General features: G+C 38.2%; 1 protein-coding gene across 2 annotated transcripts in view; it reads right to left on the reverse strand.

Annotated features, from left to right (window-relative positions):
* The window catches only part of LOC126183381 (centrosomal protein of 112 kDa-like), a 152,602-nt gene extending 136,937 nt beyond the window's left edge, over positions 1-15,665 (reverse strand). Inside the window, exons 1-2 of one of the 2 annotated variants that reach the window (XM_049925328.1) lie at positions 15,386-15,665; positions 15,146-15,280 (exon numbers count right to left, since the gene is read on the reverse strand). In XM_049925328.1, coding sequence (XP_049781285.1) covers positions 15,146-15,280; positions 15,386-15,457 — 207 coding nt within the window. In that variant the 5' untranslated portion in view covers positions 15,458-15,665. The remainder of the gene's footprint in view (positions 1-15,145; positions 15,281-15,385) is intronic. The other variant, XM_049925317.1, reaches the window with a different exon arrangement.
* Between the last annotated feature and the right edge of the window lie 4,547 nt (positions 15,666-20,212).

Genomic DNA, 20,212 nt, shown 5'->3' on the forward strand with positions numbered 1-20,212 from the left:
CCTTAGTAATGCTGCCTTGAGCTTTCAGACATTTGCACTTTGTGTCCCCCATTGAATCCCTTTTGCTGGTCTGTTGAAGCTTTAGTAGTGATTCTCCAAGTGATGATAATGAAGTGTTAGTGGTAAAGCAAGCAGCAACAACACCCATGTCTTCAGTGGATGGTGATTCTTGCTTATCCTGGTGGGATGATTCTTTTTGGGCATTTCATGTCTACATTTGGCACAAATTTTCTGACCAAGTTCAAAAGCTTGGTCAGTCAGCAACTTCAACCTATCAGACACTGCCGTGTTTACTGGTGTTCAAGCCTTCTTGGTTATATGTTTTTCTTTACCAAATGGGTTGCAGAAATTTTGCAGGAATTGAAATTTTGTTGTTAACAAGGCATTCTGGTATGAACAAATTTTGGGCATCTGCAGTAAAACCAAGGCCAGACCTACAGTGAAGAAGCTCCTTGTCAATTGGTGACATTTCCTTAACTGATTGTAGTTCCCTATTGCCTTGATAGAATGGTGATGACTTCAGACAAAATTCTGGAATATTCAGTGTAGCTTTTATATAAAATATACAAATTAGGCTATCAAAACACTGTTTTAGTGCTTCCCTTCAGCTAAAACAATTATTATTTATTATTCAGAAACTCAATACTCAACACCAAGACTGTACAGCACAAAAGATTGACATTGTGAAAATTGCCAATAATGAAAGTAGCAATTGAAAGTGGCGATTCAGCAATGTATGTCACTGTATTGCTGCTTTAAAATACCAATGGAAACCGAGTGACAATGCACTGAAGGGTTAAAACCTTCTAAAGCAACATAGCATTCCATTATGATCTAGATTTTATAATCCTCAGGGCACTTTCTGAGGTTTTAATGTATTTATATTCTACACTGAAAAATGATGTAAAAACACTTATTAGCATAGTTACTTTCTCTAAACCATAGGAAAATCTTATACTTTATAAGACCCTACAATTACACACCTTTTGATTTACAACTTCAAATTGTATTAATGTTTGTATTCATCAGTAATACATTTTCCCACTGCTTATACGTATTCTTACTCATCAATATGCAAGAACCAGAAATTAAACAAAATAGCTTTGAACACTTGACGGATGCTCTATCCAACTGTGTGTGTGTGGGGGGGATTAAAGACACAGCTGAGACATTGCCCCCCAAAAACACCATAAGATTTGCAAGTCGAAAATTTTGGCCAACTTTGTAGATGCATGTCTTTTCATCTGGGCATCCAGTACTACTTAAATTTGATAGATATATACAAATTGTAGGTAGGAATAGCCATCTGAAGTTTTGGCGTGATTGGCTGATACGAAAAGTAGCAGTGGTTGGTCAAATCATAGCTCTCCGAACAGTGCGACGAATTTTTTAGCCACTTTGGAGACTTGTATTTATATTTATGTATGGCTAAATCTGTAAATTTTGCCATAGTGTCATTCGGCATAAAAAGTTGTCTATGTATATTAAAGCAAATGACCAAATGTTTCCTAGAGCTTTTAGAAAAGCCTAGCAAAGTTGGCACATTTGCACCTCTTCGTACATGATGCGGAGGTGAGTAGCCTCTCTTTAAAATCCCCTAAGAATTCAACCACTGAAGATACTGGTGGGTCAGGTCGTGATATTGTATGCCACAAGTACTGAAATTCAAAAACCTTTTAATCACCATAAAACTTTGTGCTATATTGTTCAGAAAACTATGTAGTTTCATATGCTACAGTCATTTCCCTTTTTTAAAAAAATTATTAGTGTGATTTTTTCCTCACACATTAGAAAGATAAAATATTTTCTGTTACAGGAGGATGTTTCATTTTATATTATTTGTATCACAAACATTAATGATCCTGTGACAAAATCTATGTAGGCACTTAAGTTAGCCTAACAGGAATACCTTGGTATTAAAAGAAGGAATTTGGTATGTTTATCAAAGACATAAAATTTCCCCAAAATTGTTAATGTCCTTCCGTAACAAATTGTTGACATAATTTCAATATAAAATATAATGAACAGTTAATATAAAATTTTCTTTTCTGTAACTTCAGTACCATAAATCCACATGAAACAACTATTTAATAAATATTTATTTTGTAAAACTTGTTACGGAAGGACATTTGCTATAAATTTCTATATGAGTTTCTCTCTAAAAATGAAACCAGCCACTCACAGCATGTCTTTACCTAGCTAGCCAATGAAACAATTCTGTCAGATGTTTTCTCTCCAGTTTTCCGTTCTCTCTCTCCATTGTTATATAGGTTTCAAGTGACTGTTCATGTTGGAAGTGTAAATTTGCTGGTTATAAAGGTTATAAACAATTTGAAAGTAAGTATAAGTTTAATGTAAACGAAGTTTGTTTGTTTATGCATAATTCTGAAATTTTTTTTGAATAAGCCTGATTACTCTAAAGGCCTGAGTGAAGAATGTAGGCTATAATTCGATGTGCTATATAAGCAAGAGTATCAAATATTTAAATTCTGAGGCATCTTGTTAATATTGTTAGCATTTATCTGACAACTTCCAAATATTTTTATAACTATTAACAGTGAATGAATATATCGTAGCCTGCTCTGCAAAGACTAGATGACATTGTTATGTGCAACACTTTTAAAAACATGTAAAAAGAATTTCTCAATTCTTTGGCTTTGTAATTTTTAATTTATACTCTAATCAAACATGGCATATCCCCTTTAAGCTGAGCATATGTTCACTCTTTGAGGTTGAAAATAAAATGTAATGTACATCAATGGCTTACTATGAATTTTTTGGAAATGTAATGTAAATTCAATTGCTTCTTTCGTTCAGTTATAGACTTAACAAGTTTCTTGAATATATGTGCAGGTGTGATGGCCAAAACTGGTGCCAAGCGTGATAAGGAATGCAAAAAACAAAAAATGAATGATCCAGGAACAGCAGAAGCATATCATCAAAAAGATCGTGAGAGAAAGAAAGCAAAATGACAGAAGTTAATACCTGAGGGAAAGATAGGTCATTTACGAAAATATGAAAAAGAAAAGAAAAAGATGGAATGAGCCCTTGCTCGTCAAACCAGTGCAAATCCAACATTAAAAATGTCACCTAGCACATTAGGTAAAGCTACCGCTAGGATCAACAGATTTCTCCCAAAATCACCTTCCAAGCATCCCGAAGTTCTTGGAAAACTCATCAAATCCTTTTCACCTCAAAAACTTAATAATTTTTTTTGAAGTTGCTGGCTTTACTGCTATGAATGTAAAACCAAAACAATCAATATTTGAAAGAAAAAAAGAAGGGATTCTGTACCAAATCAAACAATACAGAAGGTGATACAATTTTACAAAAGAGGTGACATAAGCTGGCAATGCCTTGGTAGAACTTTATGAACTTTTCTGCAAAGAGTATGGGGAGTTACCCACTGGACTGTCAAAATTTAAACAATTACGACCAAAGCATGTTGTACCTACAACACTAAGAGGTCGAGAAGTTTGTGTCTGCAAGGTCTTTGAACAAGCATGTGCTAAGCATACCAAAAAGTTTAGATGAAGTGATTCCACCAATATCAGCTGTATAGACTGGAGTTGTGAAGAGTGTGGCACTTGAATTCTTGACAGTTATTTTGAAGGGTTAGATTTAAACGAAAGAATAACTTTTTATGGATGGTGTCTAGAAGAAGGTCATGCAAAGAAACAAGAAATGCAAACAAAATTGTCAGAAGCGAAGGTACAACTTTATTTACAATTACAGACTTTGACCGGGCATGTTTACAATGCATGTAGGCAGCACTCCAAGTTTCTCATGTTAAAACGTGTCCTTCCCGAAACAGACATTGTTGTACTAGAGGATTTCTCAGAAAACGTTTTGATAAAACATCAATTTGAGATCATGCAGGCTCACTGGTGTTCACCCAATGTGTAGTTTTACATCCATTGTGTATTACAAGTATCCTGAACTGAAGCATATAAACTACTGTGTTGTATCTGATTCTTTAGAACATAGTAAGGACAGTGCCCATGCTTTCAATCTGGCAATTTTAGCACATCTGAAAACAAAAGTTAGGTTTCCAATTTCACATGTCCATTACTTTAGTGATGGAGCTGCAAATCAGTTCAAAAGCTGGTTCTCCGTTTGTGATGTTCTTTTTCATGAAGATTTTGGTGTAACAGTTGATCGAAGTTACTTCGAAACAGCTCATGGAAAGAGTCCACATGATGGCATCGGAGGAGAACTTAAGAGAGCCATTTTTCGTTCCATTCTCCAGAAAAAAAATAGTAGTAAATAATGCAGAAGAATTTGCAACAACTGCAAAAGATCTTGCAAAAAGTATTATTGTGATTTACATTCCAGAGTCAAGAACTGAAGCAGTAAAGAAAATGTTGGAAAGCCAATGAATTAACTGTTTGCCTATAAGTGGCCTTAGAAAATATCATTTTGCACAACCCTCTTCTGATAAAAAAAACACATCACACTTTTGGAAAATTCTGTTTTTTCTGTGCAGCATAGTACTGGAAGGACCTACAAACTTATTCAGAATGCAAATGTTTTCAAGCAGCAGCAGAACCAAGTAGTTCAAAGCAAGTTAACAAATGATTCAGTCTTGTCTAATGGGTCATTTTTACTTTGCAAAGTGTTTAGTGATATAGCTGTTGTACACAGGTATGCTACATGCGTTATTCAGAAGTTTCTTGCCGATACAGACGTTTACAAAGTGATGGGAATGAAGTCAACAGACAATACTAAAAACACATTTTAAATTGTCCAGAATGATGTCTTTAATATTTCTGCTGCTGACATTTTTGTTAAGTGAACAAATGGTAGTTCTGAAAGACTTACTTATAAATCTTCAGATCCTGTTGATGTTTATGAACAATAACTAAATGAAAGTTTTTTCCCTGGTACTTTCTTAAAAAACAAAAAAAGAAATATCTTTATTAAATGTAAAGGGTACTTTCTCAAAACAGTGTTTTAATTATGCATGTACAAAGTCTATATTTTACTAACAATAATTTCACTTTCCTATGCTACATAATTTTCATTTCAATAATGAGCCATTCCGTGCCAAGTGGTCTAATATCGAGAATTGTTCCCACATGACCATCATGGATTTTGATGAAATTTTGTATGAACATTCACACATGTTCTCAATGAACACTGGTAAAACTTCAGTTTCAGAAATTAAATACTTGCAGAGATATAGTCACTTGTTTGAAACCATAGCACAGCTTTCTATAGTGCGTCCTTGAATTTTCAGCAACTTTGAGATGAGATATCTCTAAGTATTTGCATGAAAGAAACAAAATTTGGCCATCTTATACAACTTTTAGACCTCTTTAAAGTAAAATATTAAGAAAAGGATTTCTGAGCAATTTTCATATAGATAATTTGAAGCAAAGTTGGGCGAAAAAATAGATGTTATAAAAAAATGCGAACTTTAGTTTTTTATATCTACAAAAGTAATTGTGGGATGTGCATGAAACTTAGCACACCATAACTCACCAACACAAGGTCTTAGAATATAAAATTTCATTCTCCTATTGCTTTCCATTATTTCACAAATCTAGGGTGAAGTTGATTTTTCAAAAGTGCTTAAAAATGGGTATTTTTAATCAAATTTTTCAAAAAAGTGTTTTCTCCAAAGTCTTCTAAACTATGGTCATTAGAAAGAGCATATTCTAAACCATCTAGAAAAGTGGATTTGGTTTTGCAATGCAAGCATATAAGGTCCTAAAAAGTAGCATCATCAAAGAGGTGCACTGGAAGTTTGAACACATTTTTTTGGCACTCAAATTATACCTGAAATCTTATTATGCCTATTAAATGTCATTTTTTGTACTTCTCAAAATTGTAAATATTTACAAGTGGAAAATAAAGACCTAATTTTTGGATTCAATTGTATAAAACATTTTTCCAAAAAAGAATCGGTTTGCTTGAATCATGCACCAAGTGATGTAAATTTTCCAATCAATATTGCAGAGATTTTAATACCTGGGTGTTGCAACCTGTGAATTTTTGTCTTAAAGTTATGAGGGGAATGTGAAATTGGTTGGTTAAACATTTAAGAGTTTTAATTTTGTATTTAATCACAAATGTAGCCTACTACCTTGGTAAATACATAATCACTAATTTCACAAAAAAATTAACAAGATTCACCGTTTATAGAAAATATAATGGCAACAATTACTTTAACAATCAGATTGTTTCATTATTGTGAGCCTTGTTTGAACAATCAGTATTTCAGTGGGGTGTTTGCAGCATAGTGAGTAGGTTCTCTTGACTGAGTGTGGCTTGTTAAGTGATTCGTAAGACCATCAAAGTTTGTAATCTAATTTACAAAAAATTGTTTTGAATGTGTCTTTTATAGCATATATCTCTTATTAGATTTTTTCATTGGTATTATACATTGTGTATAATTCCATTCAGCAGCAATTTGTCTGAAATTTAAGCAGATTATAATTTGCACTTAGAGGCCAAATACATTATTTAGTTACTGATTAGAGATGGATGCAGAAGGGAACAGCATACCTTCTCAATTGGGCAAGGAGATAGTGGAACAAAGTGTCATGTCACTTTCTTTGCCAAAAAAGCTGCTTTAAAATGGTTTGCAGATTTTAGTGATAAGGAAAAAGAGTTGTTGGTCCGACGTTCTGAAGCAAAGCTGGACAATACCTCTCAAGTTTCCCTACACCATGAAGCCCTGTTATTGACACAATATGAGAGGTTACAAAAAAAATGCTTCAATCCCTTTGGGAAGGTGAATCATAATGTTAAGGCAGGAATTCGCACTCTTGATACTGAAACAGCTAAGGCTTCTGATATGTTGAAGAAGCAGCTTGTTAATAACATAAAGCCAGGTCAGAAAATTTGTCCGGCTTGCAGGACTACCTTAAATAAACACTTGCACGAAGCTTTGTCAGCCTCATCATCACATTCTGATGAGGACTTTACACCAAAAGAAGAATTAAATAGTAGCTTATTGTCTATTGGTATTTCCCCCCTGAAGAGAACAGTAAGCTACAGAGATAAGCCCCAATATATGAAGAAGATACTTCAAAAGGCTCAAAATGTAATTAAAAACAGAACTGTAAATGCAATGGGAGTAAACCGACAAACTGAAGATGCTACTGAAATTAAGGAATGTGGAAACTGTGCCTACTATGCACATTTGCTGACTGAACTGAAAGCCAAGATGCAGAATGCAATTCATAAAGAACAGATGCAAAGTTTAACCTTGGCACCTGTAAGTTGGACAGTCAGACAAACAGCAGCTCAGTTCGGCATGTCCGAAAGAATGGTGAAGAATGTTCGGAAGCTTAAGGCAGAGAAGGGCATTCTGGCACTTCCCGAAAATAGGCAAAGCAGGAAATTACCAGCAGAAGTTGCTAGTAGAGTGCAAAATTTTTTTGAAGATGATAAGCATAGTAGGGTGTGCCCTGGAAAAAAAAATAGTATTTCAGTTAGACTTTTAGATAGAAAGACATACATGCAGAAAAGATTTACAGGAAATGTATGTTATCTATAAGAATATAAATGGTCCAGAAATAGGGTTCTCAAAGTTTTGTGAACTTAGACCCAAATGGTGTGTAACAGTAGGATCAGCTGGAATGCATGCAGTTTGCATCTGTGCTATTCACCAAAATGTTAAGCTTAGGCTTAACGCAGCTGGTATATGTCAAAATTATAAGGAGATTCCCAGCAAGGCAGTTTGAACTCTAAACAGTGCATGCTACATCGCTGTGAAAGGTGTCCTGGGCCCGAAGCTACAGCATCTGAAATTGCCAGCGGTTTCCTAGATCATGAGCCACAGGAAGTTATTGTGTTTAAGCAATGGATACATACCGATCGGGCCATGCTGGGCACGAAGCAAATGGAAGTGGATGACTTTACTGAAGATGTAAAAAATAAAATATGTAGTCCGTCATGCCATCATTACATTGCCAAGCATCAAAGCTTGCATCTTAAAGGCCTTAAATGTCATCTGAAAGACGAAGAGCTTGTTGTCCTACTGGATTTTGCAGAAAAGTATTCTTTTATCATTCAGGATGCTGTGCAAGGCTTCCACTGGGACAATAGTCAAGCAACAATTCATCCATTTGTTATCTACTTTCGTCAAAACGAGAAAGTAGAATCTTTAAGTTTTTACATTATCATTATCAGTGATTGTTTGCAACATGACACTATTACAGTTCACGTTTTTATCAAGGAACTCATCAAATATATAAAAGCACGGTTTGCACAGATATCCCACATTCATTATTTCAGTGATGGCTCCAGTGCTCAACATAAAAATTTCAAGAATTTCCTAAATTTGTGCTATCATAAGAGTGATTTTGGGATGACAGGAGGCATATTAATGTCTGCTCTCCAACCAGGACAATATGTTGCATGCATATATGAAAACGTGTGGTGGATTGGGAATATCTGTGAGACCTCCACAGAGCAAAGGGATGCATTAATAAAATTTATGCATGCACATGGTCCAGCAAATTCATTTTATTGGCCACCAAGAAGTGACAAGTGCTGGGTTCCGGAACACCACATCATTGCAGATATTCCAGCTCCATCAGTAAATTTGTCTGGCCGGCAATACACCATTCCTCTTGATATTCATCAGAAAATTAACGTAGCACATATAAAAAATTGAAATAGGTTAGAGGAAACAATCTAAGGAATCCAAGAGTGCCTTCTAATTTTACACAGGGCACTTGAATAATTTTACTATCAGGGCTTGGGAACCTGTGTAAAGAAACCCTTTGCTTGGGTTCCTGTGGTAGAAAATCCCACCCATGGCTGTTGTTGCTAAGCTATCAGGCGTGACCCCTATGGCAATGGGAATGCTGGTTTTCTCAGGTGAAATGAAACTAGCAGTGGTTAAGCCACGATGGACCATAGCCAGAGAGAGAGAGAGAGAGAGAGAGAGAGAGAGAGAGAGAGAGAGAGAGAGAGAGAGAGAGAGGGGGGGGGGGGGAATTAAGAAATAACATTGTTTCTATTTTTATTCTTTTGCTATTTGGACTTAAGCTAGGTCCTATTCATCAGGACTTCGTATTTCACTTACCCAGACATTAATAAACATGTATAAGGCAAAATAAAACATTTGAGGTATAATTTGAGTGCCAGAAAAATGTGTTCAAACTTCCAGTGCTAGTCTTTGATGATGCTACTTTTTAGGGCCTTATATGCTTGCATTGCAAAACCAAATCCACTTTTCTAGATAGTTTAGAATATGCTCTTTCTAATGACCATAGTTTAGAAGAGTTTGGAGAAAACACTTTTTTGAAAAATTTGACTAAAAATACCCATTTTTAGCACTTTTTGAAAAATCATCAAATTTACCCTAGATTTGTGAAATAATGGAAAGCAATAGTAGAATAAAATTTTATATTCTAAGACCATCTCATCTCAAAGTTGCTGAAAATTCAAGGACACACTATAGAAAGCTGTACTATGGTTTCAAACAAGTGACTATATCTTTGCAAGTATTGAATTTCTGAAGCTGAAGTTTTACCAGTGTTCATTGAGAACATGTGTGAATGTTCATACAAAATTTCATCAAAATCCATGAGGGTCATGTGGGAGCCTCTAGACTACTTAGCATGGAATGACCCTAATAAATTAATAAGTAACCTGTAAGATAGCATTTATTGTTATACAATTCAATAAATAATAATATATTTTATGTTAAAAGTCATTTGTATGGCTGGGAAAAAATGTCCTTCCGTAACACTGCAGCTACTCACTTTCTTGGATGCAGCATTTAATCTAAGAGCTAAAAAAATCTATTATGCCCTTATTTGTATACTAAACATATGCAGTTGACCAATTAAAAACTTTGCTAAGTGAAACAAACATCAGAGCAGGAATTATTCTTTATATTCAAGTCCTTAAAGCTTAGTAAACTAATTAATATTGAAAATATAGAAGCATTATATTACTATTTAAATGCATAAAAAATTCCTGTTGCTTGTAACAGTTTGCAGAATGTATGTCGTACCCTGGTTTTCCATTTCTAATTGAAGTTTTTTACTACCCAGGTTTCACAGAAAACAAAAAAATAGCACAGCCTGCCCCCTAGACTGAAATTTGGTATATAAGCACCAAAGTCATTGTAAAACCTTCACACCAAATTTCATTAGATTTGGAGCTGGTCGAGTGGGGGTACTTTTTAATATTGGTCCCTTTGATGTGGAATGACCCGCCAGTCAAAGATGTGTATCTGAGAACCAGTGGCAGCAGCGTACACACATACTGAATTTATTAACAGGTAAAAGTCACTGTTGTTTGGTTGATTTGGGGGAGGGTACCAAACAGTGAGGTCATCGGTCCCATAGGATGGATGGGGAAGGAAGTCGGCCGTGCCCTTTGAAAGGAACCATCACGGCATTTGCCTGGAAGTCATTGTTGCCCTGGATACCGAAGCAAGAGAAGTGAGCCGTCATTATTTCTAGACATTACACTACTTCGCATTTTAAATAAACAGAAGAATAAATATATTTGAAAAATATTTCCTCGTAGAGATCAAAGCCTACAGTAAGAATTTGTAGTCAATGCCACTTTGCCAGCCGGCATATCAAGTGACTAACATAATATTTTCATTGATGTTCTATCACTAACAAATTCAAATGGCCCTGAGCACTATGGGACTTAACTTCGGAGGTTACCAGTCCCCTAGAGCTTAGAACTAAGGGTCATTCCACACCAAGTGGTCTAAAACTGAAAAAAGTTCCCACCATCATGGTCTCCAATTTTCGTCAAATTTTAACTGTAGCTTTAGTCAAGTGTTGAAGTAAGTTTCCCAAGATTTCAGGCCTCTAGCTGCAATAGCTGCTGATCTAGACCCCCTTGTCTGAAGTGTACTTAGTCCGTGTGCATGCAACATAAAAAAAATGTCATATTTGGAGTCTAATAAAATCGAAACTAATTCATAAGAATGGTTAGTAAGATGCGACCCTGTACAGTTTTTTTTGCTGATTCCAACGAAATTATGTATAACATTACTCATGCAAACCCCGGTCAAATAACTCGACTCAAAGTATACTTCAAAATTTGTCGTGACACAACGCGACAAATTTTGACCAATATTAAGACTGCAATGATTTCCTTGCAGTTGAAGATATGGACTTGAACTTTTGGCCAAGCTTCATGCTTGTGCTAGACATAATGCAGCCGGATTTGCAATGATCCAGGCCATATGGTCGCCCTGCAGTATCTCTTCAAATTAGGCAGTGTCAGCACAAACGGTAAAATTTACCAAAGTTTCAAGCCAATTACTAAAAAATAGTTGGCCTGAATCTGCTTGTGAATAGTATCACCTAAAAGAGAAACTCTTGCTCTACAAGACTGACATTTGTTTTTTTTGCAACGCGACCATTAAGTACTCATTAACTCACATCAAAGTTGTTATATTTTGTATGCGCGATGCACTAATTTTTCTTCATTTCTAGGAATTTGAATCTTAATAGTCGCTTAGAATTACTGATATAATTGGATATTTCATTCGTGTTTTATTCAGTGATTGGCCAGTGAGAGATGTCAGAAGTTAATGAAGAAGAAGAATCGTTGGCCCCCTGTTCAATTGGAAAAGATGCTGCTGCATCAAAGTGCCATGTTATCTTCTATGCTAAGAAGACTGGATTCAAAGCGTTTAGTGATTTCACAGAATGTGACCAGAAATTGCTTGTTTCGCGTTCAGAAGCCAAACTTGACGAAAATTCCATCATTTGCTTCCACCATGAAGCCCTCTTCCTACATGAATATCAAGCGATGCAAAAGAAATGTTGCAATCCATTCAAGAAGAGGAATCACAATGTAAAAGCTGGACTTAGACTGCTTGATAATGAAACAGCTGCCAAACTTTGCCTGTTAAAGAAAAAAGAAGTGATTGATATAAAACCTGGTCAGAAGCTTTGCCCTCGCTGCATGTCGGCACTGAACCAAAAGCTAGAAGATTCATCATCACTATCAACCCAATCTGAACAAGATTTCACAACGGATGAAACTGAACCAGCCATCAACAAAAGTTTATCATTTATTGGTGCTTCACCATTGAAAAGAAGACAACTAAGTAAAAGAGATAAGCAAAGCTATGCAAAAAGAAAGATCTTGGATGCACAAAGTTTAATTGGGAATCAAATTGCTGCTGCTGTAGGAATCAATTACGATGAACAGCCAAGTTCAAGTAAAAGTCGCCCATGCAATAATTGTGCAGATCTTGATAATCTTATAGAAGAGTTGAAAGAAAAATGTAAAGTGTCAAATCGTAGGACAAAAGTTCAAATATTGACCTTGGTTCCAAGAAGCTGGACAATTAAAGATACGACAACAGCATTTAATGTATCAGAAAGAATGGTAAAGCAAGCGAGAAAACTGAAGAATGAGCAAGGTGTTCTAGCTTTTCCAGCAAATCGGCAAGGAAGGAAGCTTTCAGATGAAGTTGTCCAGAAAGTACATGACTTTTTTCAAGATGACGAATTCAGCAGACTTTGTCCAGGGAAGAAAGACTGTGTGCCTGTGAGAATTTCAGGAACAAAGGTGTACAAGCAAAAGCGGTTGTTGCTTTGCAATTTGAAGGAAATGTACGTGTCTTATCAGAAGCAAAATGGACCAGAAATTGGCTTCTCAAAGTTTTGCGAGCTTAGACCAAAATGGTGTGTTACAGTTGGCTCTGCTGGAATGCACTCAGTTTGTGTCTGTACAATACACCAAAATGTCAAGCTTATGCTCACTGGTGCATCAATCAATGAAGACTACAAGGAAATTCTTAGCAAAGCTGTTTGCAGCTTGGAAAACAAGGATTGTATGCTTCATCGTTGTGAAAACTGCCCTGGTCCAGAAGGTGTAGAAGCAGTTATTGCAACATATTTTGAAGATAATGACCCTGAAGAACTGATTGAGTACAAACAATGGATTCATACCGACAGGGATACTTTAGAAACAAAGCAGCTTTCAACAGAAGAGTATGTTGAAGATATTGCAGCAAAAATTTGGAACCTGTCTTGTCATCACTACATTGCCAAGCATCAAAGCCAGCACCTGAAAGCTCTCAAAACTGATTTGAAAGAAGGCGAATTCATAATACTAATGGATTTTGCTGAAAACTATTCATTTATTGTTCAAGATGCAGTGCAAGGCTTTCACTGGGAAAACAGTCAAGCAACAGTTCATCCATTTGTAGTCTACTACTGTGAAAACGAAGAGGTGCAATGTGTGAATCTTTGTGTTATTAGTGACTGCCTTCGACACGATACGATTACTGTCCATGTTTACATTGGAAAAGTAATCAATTACCTGAAGATGCAATTTTCCAAAATAAGCCACATCCACTACTTCAGTGATGGTTCAGCTGCACAATATAAGAATTTCAAGAATTTTCTCAACTTATGCTATCACAAAGAAGATTTTGAAATAACAGCAGAATGGAATTTCTTTGGAACAAGCCATGGAAAGTCGCCTTGTGATGGCATTGGAGGCACAACAAAACGGTTGGCAGCAAGAGCAAGTTTGCAACGTCCATATGAAAACCAGATTCTAACACCCAAAGATCTTTTCAACTTCTGCAATGATAATATCAATGGAATCAAATTCTTTTTCATCAGCAAAGAGGAAGTTGAAGAAGAAAAAGCTTCTCAAGAAGAAAGATTCCTGCAAGGGCACACTCTAGCTGGCACAAGAGAAAACCACCATTTTTTGCCCATTGATATGACGACAATTAAGGTCAGTAGAGTTTCTAATGATGCGACATCTTTTTTGGCCAAAATTAGTGCTGCTGAAGTAGTAGTTCAAGTCATGGATCTTCAGCCTGGGCAGTATGTTGCTTGCATTTATGAAAAGAAATGGTGGATTGGAAACATCGTTGAAATCTCAGTCGAACAGAAAGATGCTTTCATAAGCTTTATGCATCCTCATGGTCCTGCAAGTTCATTTTATTGGCCCTTAAGACGTGATACTTGCTGGATTCCAGAACAACTTATCATTGGTGTTATTCCAGCTCCATCAGTGACATCATCTGGTCGGCAATACAGTTTTCCTGAAAGCATTCTCTTGCAAATCAACGATGCTTCCAGAATGATGAAGTAACTGAGGAAGACAGGCTTGGGAACCTGCATAAAGAAACCCACAATCAGGCTTGGGATCCTGTGGTAAAGACACCCTGTAATCAGGCTTGGGAACCTGCAGTAAAGATACCCACCCGTGGCTGTTACTGCATGGCTATCGGGCGTGGCCCCTATGGCGATGGGGATGCTGGTTTTATTGTGATAACCAGTAATGGCTCAGCCATCATGGACCAACGCAGGGCACTGCGCACACAAAATATAAGATACTTTGACCTGAGTAAATAAGCACTTAATGGAAGCGTTGCAAAAGAAAAATATATCCATCTTGTAGAGCAAGAGTTTCTCTTTCAGATGATACTATTCACAATTAAATCCAGGCTGACTATTTTGTAGTAATGGGCTTTGAACTTTGGTAAATAAAGCCATTTGCGCTGACACTGCCAAATTTGAAGAGATTTTGCAAGGCGACTATAAAGCCTGGGTAGTTGGAAATCCAGCTGTATTATGTCCAGCACAAAGATAAGACTTGGTAAAAAGTTCAAGTCCATATCTTTATCTGCAAGGAAATTATTGCAGTCTGAATATTGGTCAAAATTTGTCGCATTAAGTCACGACAGAATTAGGGGTACACTTTGAGTCGACTTGTTTGACCGGATTTTGCATCAGTAATCTTATAATTAATTTCGTTTGAATCAGCACAAAAAACTGTACAGGGTCTCATCTTACTAACCATTCTTATGAATTGGTTTCAATTTTATGAGACCCCAAAAATGGCATTTTGTCTGATGTCGCGCGCATGCGAACTTACTACCCTTCAGACAAGGGGGTGTAGATCAGCAAGTATTGCAGCTAGAGGCTTGAAATCTTGAGAAACTTAATTTAGCACTTGACTAGTGCTACAGATAAAATTTGAAGAAAATTGGAGACATGATGGTGGGAAGGTTTAGACCACTTGGCATGGAATGACCCCTAAGTAACCCTAACTAACCTAAGGACATCACACACATCCATGGCCGAGACAGGATTCGAACCTGCGACCTTAGCGGTCGGCCGCTCGGCCACACAAAGCGGCCTACCTGAAATTATATATATCATTATATACTTACCTCTCGAGCCTTTTGATAAGCATTCAGGATCTCCTCTTTATCTGGCCACCCTGTATTTCGAACATAATTCAGAGAATTTAGTCTGTCAATAACCCCTTTCACCACAACCTCATCGTCCTTCAACTCCTGTCGTCTCTTGATACACAAAACAGAAAAAAGATAAACAATTAATGCACTTTCATCGAGACTACACAATAACCGCATAAATTTGTTGTATTAGAAACTGTAAAATTCGTTTACCTTGCATAATATTCTTTCCGTGTGGTCACTTAATGTTGCTATTATCTCGCGTATATTGGTTTTCTCTTCCATTCCGTAATTCGTTACAATATCACAACTTCACCCATTCGAATACAACTTTGACAACCGCACAATTCAGTGCAGCCAATGGAAAACTCTGGCACTTCAAAGATGCTCCTGCACAAAATGGAGCCACAAACTAGTGCATCTGCAAGTTTTCGATGCTTGTGTAAACTGAGCTTTAACAAACATTCAACTGCAGTAACATCACTTCAGTGGCGTCATCGAAAATGCATTGGGAAATAGGTACACTTCGGTCCCACCATTCGTTTAACGCCATCTCTGTTTAATTTTGTGTCTCCACTACTTTGCCCTACCATAGATTATGGTGTTTCGACTTCTGCTTCTGGGTGGATTCAGCGCATCTAGTGGACCACGAGGTATCACTTCAAGACGTCATCAGAAAGGCCGAAAACTTGACAGTGACAGAGCTGCCTGGTGACTAGACCTGTAAGCAGCTCTGTTGACATAAGTGACGTCACCTGTTGGCGACAGCCTTTATACAGACTTGTCTTAAGCTGTCATTTTGCAACGTCAAGTCAATCCAGATTGTTTGAATGAATTTCCGTTAAAAAAATTAAATGTAGAAACATTTTCGTATGTGAGTAATGTCAATTATGGTGACATACTAATCCGCAGCGTAGAGTTATGATTAGAGTCATACGTGATTGATTGAAGGCAACTGGTTACGAATTATTAGTAGAATGGCAGAGTGATTTATAGCGTAACACATATTACGCATTCAGCACAATGACTCTAAATGTTTTTTAATGTATTAAGTGCAACATACTAATGTAACTACCAATGAGACGTTTGCAGTACGAATTTGTCTTTGCCTGCATACCAGCAGTAACAAATGCGGAAAATTGAATCAAATGTGGTTAAAGATACGTAGTGGAACGCCCCTTGAATTTTTCCTGTGATTTTTCTACAGTTTTTATCACAGGAAAAGGATAAGGAAGTGGAAAGGGAAGTAAAATCTACAGCCTTTCTCCCATACGTGGGTAATGTTTCTTCTAAAATCGCTAGAATCTTGAAGAAACATAAGGTAGATGTGATATTCCGCCCACCAGGTAAGACTGCAGCCTTGTTGGGATCCGTTAAGGATGATCTGCTCTTGCGAAAGGCGGGAGTTTATGAAATCCCTTGTGAGCGTGGCAAACGTAACATAGGGCAAACCACGTACAGGAACGACGCGTCGAACACCAGCGGTACACACGTCTTCTTCAGTCCAACAAATCAGCAGTTGCCAAACATTGCATTTCTACTGGCCTTACCATAGATTATAAAGATGTTAAGATTTTAACTACTGCTTCATCTTTCTGGGACTCAGTTGTTAAGGAAGCTGTAGAAATACAACTAGCCGACAACCTGCTACACCGTGACGAAGGATTTCATCTTGACAATGCTTGGAAACCGCTTATTTCACACCTTCGTTTGGGAAGAATTTCTGCATCTTCACTTCCGACAGATGTTACCAATTTTAAAGATTAATTATTTATTTACAAGCATGGTGGATTCGCAGCAGCACTATTTTGTTTGCATTCTGCACTTATATGTTTATCTTTCCTATATACATCTTATCTATGACTAGCGCAGTAGTGGCGACTTTGATATCTTTGACGCATGCACTTTTAAACCTCAGCAGCTTTGTATCACGTGACTCTCTGTATAAATAGGCACGCGCAAACGCTATGAACAAGAATCGCCAACGGTGTTTTTTAACTTTCTGGTGACTTTTTTAACTGTCCCCAATGAACGTCTACGTGTCAGTGTATTTTTACCTCCATTTTCTCCCCTTACTCTGTTTTATGTTCCCCTTTTTTATCTCCTTATGTATGTACACTCCTGGGAATTGAAATAAGAACACCGTGAATTCATTGTCCCAGGAAGGGGAAACTTTATTGACACATTCCTGGGGTCAGATACATCACATGATCACACTGACAGAACCACAGGCACATAGACACAGGCAACAGAGCATGCACAATGTCAGCACTAGTACAGTGTATATCCACCTTTCGCAGCAATGCAGGCTGCTATTCTCCCATGGAGACGATCGTAGAGATGCTGGATGTAGTCCTGTGGAACGGCTTGCCATGCCATTTCCACCTGGCGCCTCAGTTCGACCAGCGTTCGTGCTGGACGTGCAGACCACGTGAGACGACGCTTCATCCAGTCCCAAACATGCTCAATGGGGGACAGATCCGGAGATCTTGCTGGCCAGGGTAGTTGACTTACACCTTCTAGAGCACGTTGGGTGGCACGGGATACATGCGGACGTGCATTGTCCTGTTGGAACAGCAAGTTCCCTTGCCGGTCTAGGAATGGTAGAACGATGGGTTCGATGACGGTTTGGATGTACCGTGCACTATTCAGTGTCCCCTCGACGATCACCAGTGGTGTACGGCCAGTGTAGGAGATCGCTCCCCACACCATGATGCCGGGTGTTGGCCCTGTGTGCCTTGGTTGTATGCAGTCCTGATTGTGGCGCTCACCTGCACGGCGCCAAACACGCATACGACCATCATTGGCACCAAGGCAGAAGCGACTCTCATCGCTGAAGACGACATGTCTCCATTCGTCCCTCCATTCACGCCTGTCGCGACACCACTGGAGGCGGGCTGCACGATGTTGGGGCGTGAGCGGAAGACGGCCTAACGGTGTGCGGGACCGTAGCCTAGCATCATGGAGACGGTTGCGAATGGTCCTCGCCGATACCCCAGGAGCAACAGTGTCCCTAATTTGCTGGGAAGTGGCGGTGCGGTCCCCTACGGCACTGCGTACGATCCTACGGTCTTGGCGTGCATCCGTGCGTCGCTGCGGTCCGGTCCCAGGTCGACGGGCACGTGCACCTTCCGCCGACCACTGGCGACAACATCGATGTACTGTGGAGACCTCACGCCCCACGTGTTGAGCAATTCGGCGGTACGTCCACCCGGCCTCCCGCATGCCCACTATACGCCCTCGCTCAAAGTCCGTCAACTGCACAAACGGTTCACGTCCACGCTGTTGCGGCATGCTACCAGTGTTAAAGACTGCGATGGAGCTCCGTATGCCACGGCAAACTGGCTGACACTGACGGCGGCGGTGCACAAATGCTGCGCAGCTAGCGCCATTCGACGGCCAACACCGCGGTTCCTGGTGTGTCCGCTGCGCCGTGCGTGTGATCATTGCTTGTACAGCCCTCTCGCAGTGTCCGGAGCAAGTATGGTGGGTCTGACACACTGGTGTCAATGTGTTCTTTTTTCCATTTCCAGGAGTGTATTATTTTATTCTTGTTTTAGTTGTCATGTCACTCGGCTGAAGAGCGGCGGATTGTGCTGGTGACAGCCCTCCCCTGCCCATATGGGGCAGGGGAATGAAATCACAACAAAGGAAAAAAAACGCTATGAACTCAGTCTCCGACTCGCCTTGAAGATGGCTGGGAGGTTTCTAGCTGAAATATCGCAAGAAGAATTGTCGCTGTCCCGAGTGCACGCCCGAAAGATGATGGAACATTCATTAATAAAGTTAGCAACTTATTTGGAAATTGTTTTCCCCTGAAGGTAACTCAAATTAAGCAGAAGTCTAATAAGAAACCATGGATCACACAAAGGATAAAGATATCATGTGAGGCAAAAAGGAATAACTGATACATAGGGACACCTTTGATACTAGCATTACAGCTCATTACAAAAATTACTGCAAAATATTGAAGAATGTTATCCAGAAATCTAAACAACTGCATTATGAGAAGAAGATAAATACATCCAGCAATAAAATAAAAACAATATGGGATATAGTTTAGTCACAGACAGGTAGGACCAGAAATGAGGAGGACCAAATAGGTCTAAAAATAAATGAAACCCTGGTAACAAATGCATGTTGTGTTGCAAACCATTTAAACAAGTATTTTGTCTCTGTTACAAATAGCATGGGGTTGTCAAGTTCATTAAATAATGCAATGCAATATCTGAGACCCCTACACATCAGCAATCTCAGTAAAATGAAACTGACACTTTTTCACCCAAAGAAATAGAATCCGTCATAAAATCCTTGAAATCAAAGCATTCTAGTGACTTTGATAACATATCAACAAAGTATATAAAAGAGTGTTCATGTGAGCTTAGTCATATCTTAATTTGTTTGTGTAATCAATCACTTGTCACAGGAACATTCCTGGACTGGCTTAAATATGCTGAAGTTATACCTCTCCACAAGAAAGGGGACAAAGAAATGCCATCAAATTACAGACTGATCTCACTTTTGCCAGCTTTTTCAAAAATCTTTGAAGAGGTTATGTTCAAGCGTCTACTTAAGCACCTTAGTGAAAATAACATACTGTCAGTCAGAGTTTGGGTTTCTTAAGGGTTCTGATATTGAGAAAGCTATTTACACTTACAGCAAAAATGTCCTTAATTTATTGGGCAACAAATTAGAGGCAACTGGCATATTCTGTGATCTGTCAAAGGCTGTGAATCACAGAATTCTTTTAAGTAAATTAAAATATTATGGCATCACTGATAGTGTTGCAAAGTGGTTTCAGTCATAACTTACTAATAGAAAATAAAGGGTGTCATTACGTAACACTTCAGCAGTAGGCAATCGGACATCATCTGACTGGGAAGAAATTGCATGTGGTGTTCCCCAAGGTTCCATACTAGGTCCACTACTGTTTCCTTGTGACCTGTCATCTGTTACATTACCAGATGCCAAGTTTGTCGTATTTGCAGATGATACAAACATTGCAATAAATAGTAAATCAAATATAAATTTAGAAAGTGC

The sequence above is a fragment of the Schistocerca cancellata genome, chromosome 1, assembly GCF_023864275.1.
Source record: "Schistocerca cancellata isolate TAMUIC-IGC-003103 chromosome 1, iqSchCanc2.1, whole genome shotgun sequence".
NCBI lineage: Eukaryota > Metazoa > Arthropoda > Insecta > Orthoptera > Acrididae > Schistocerca > Schistocerca cancellata.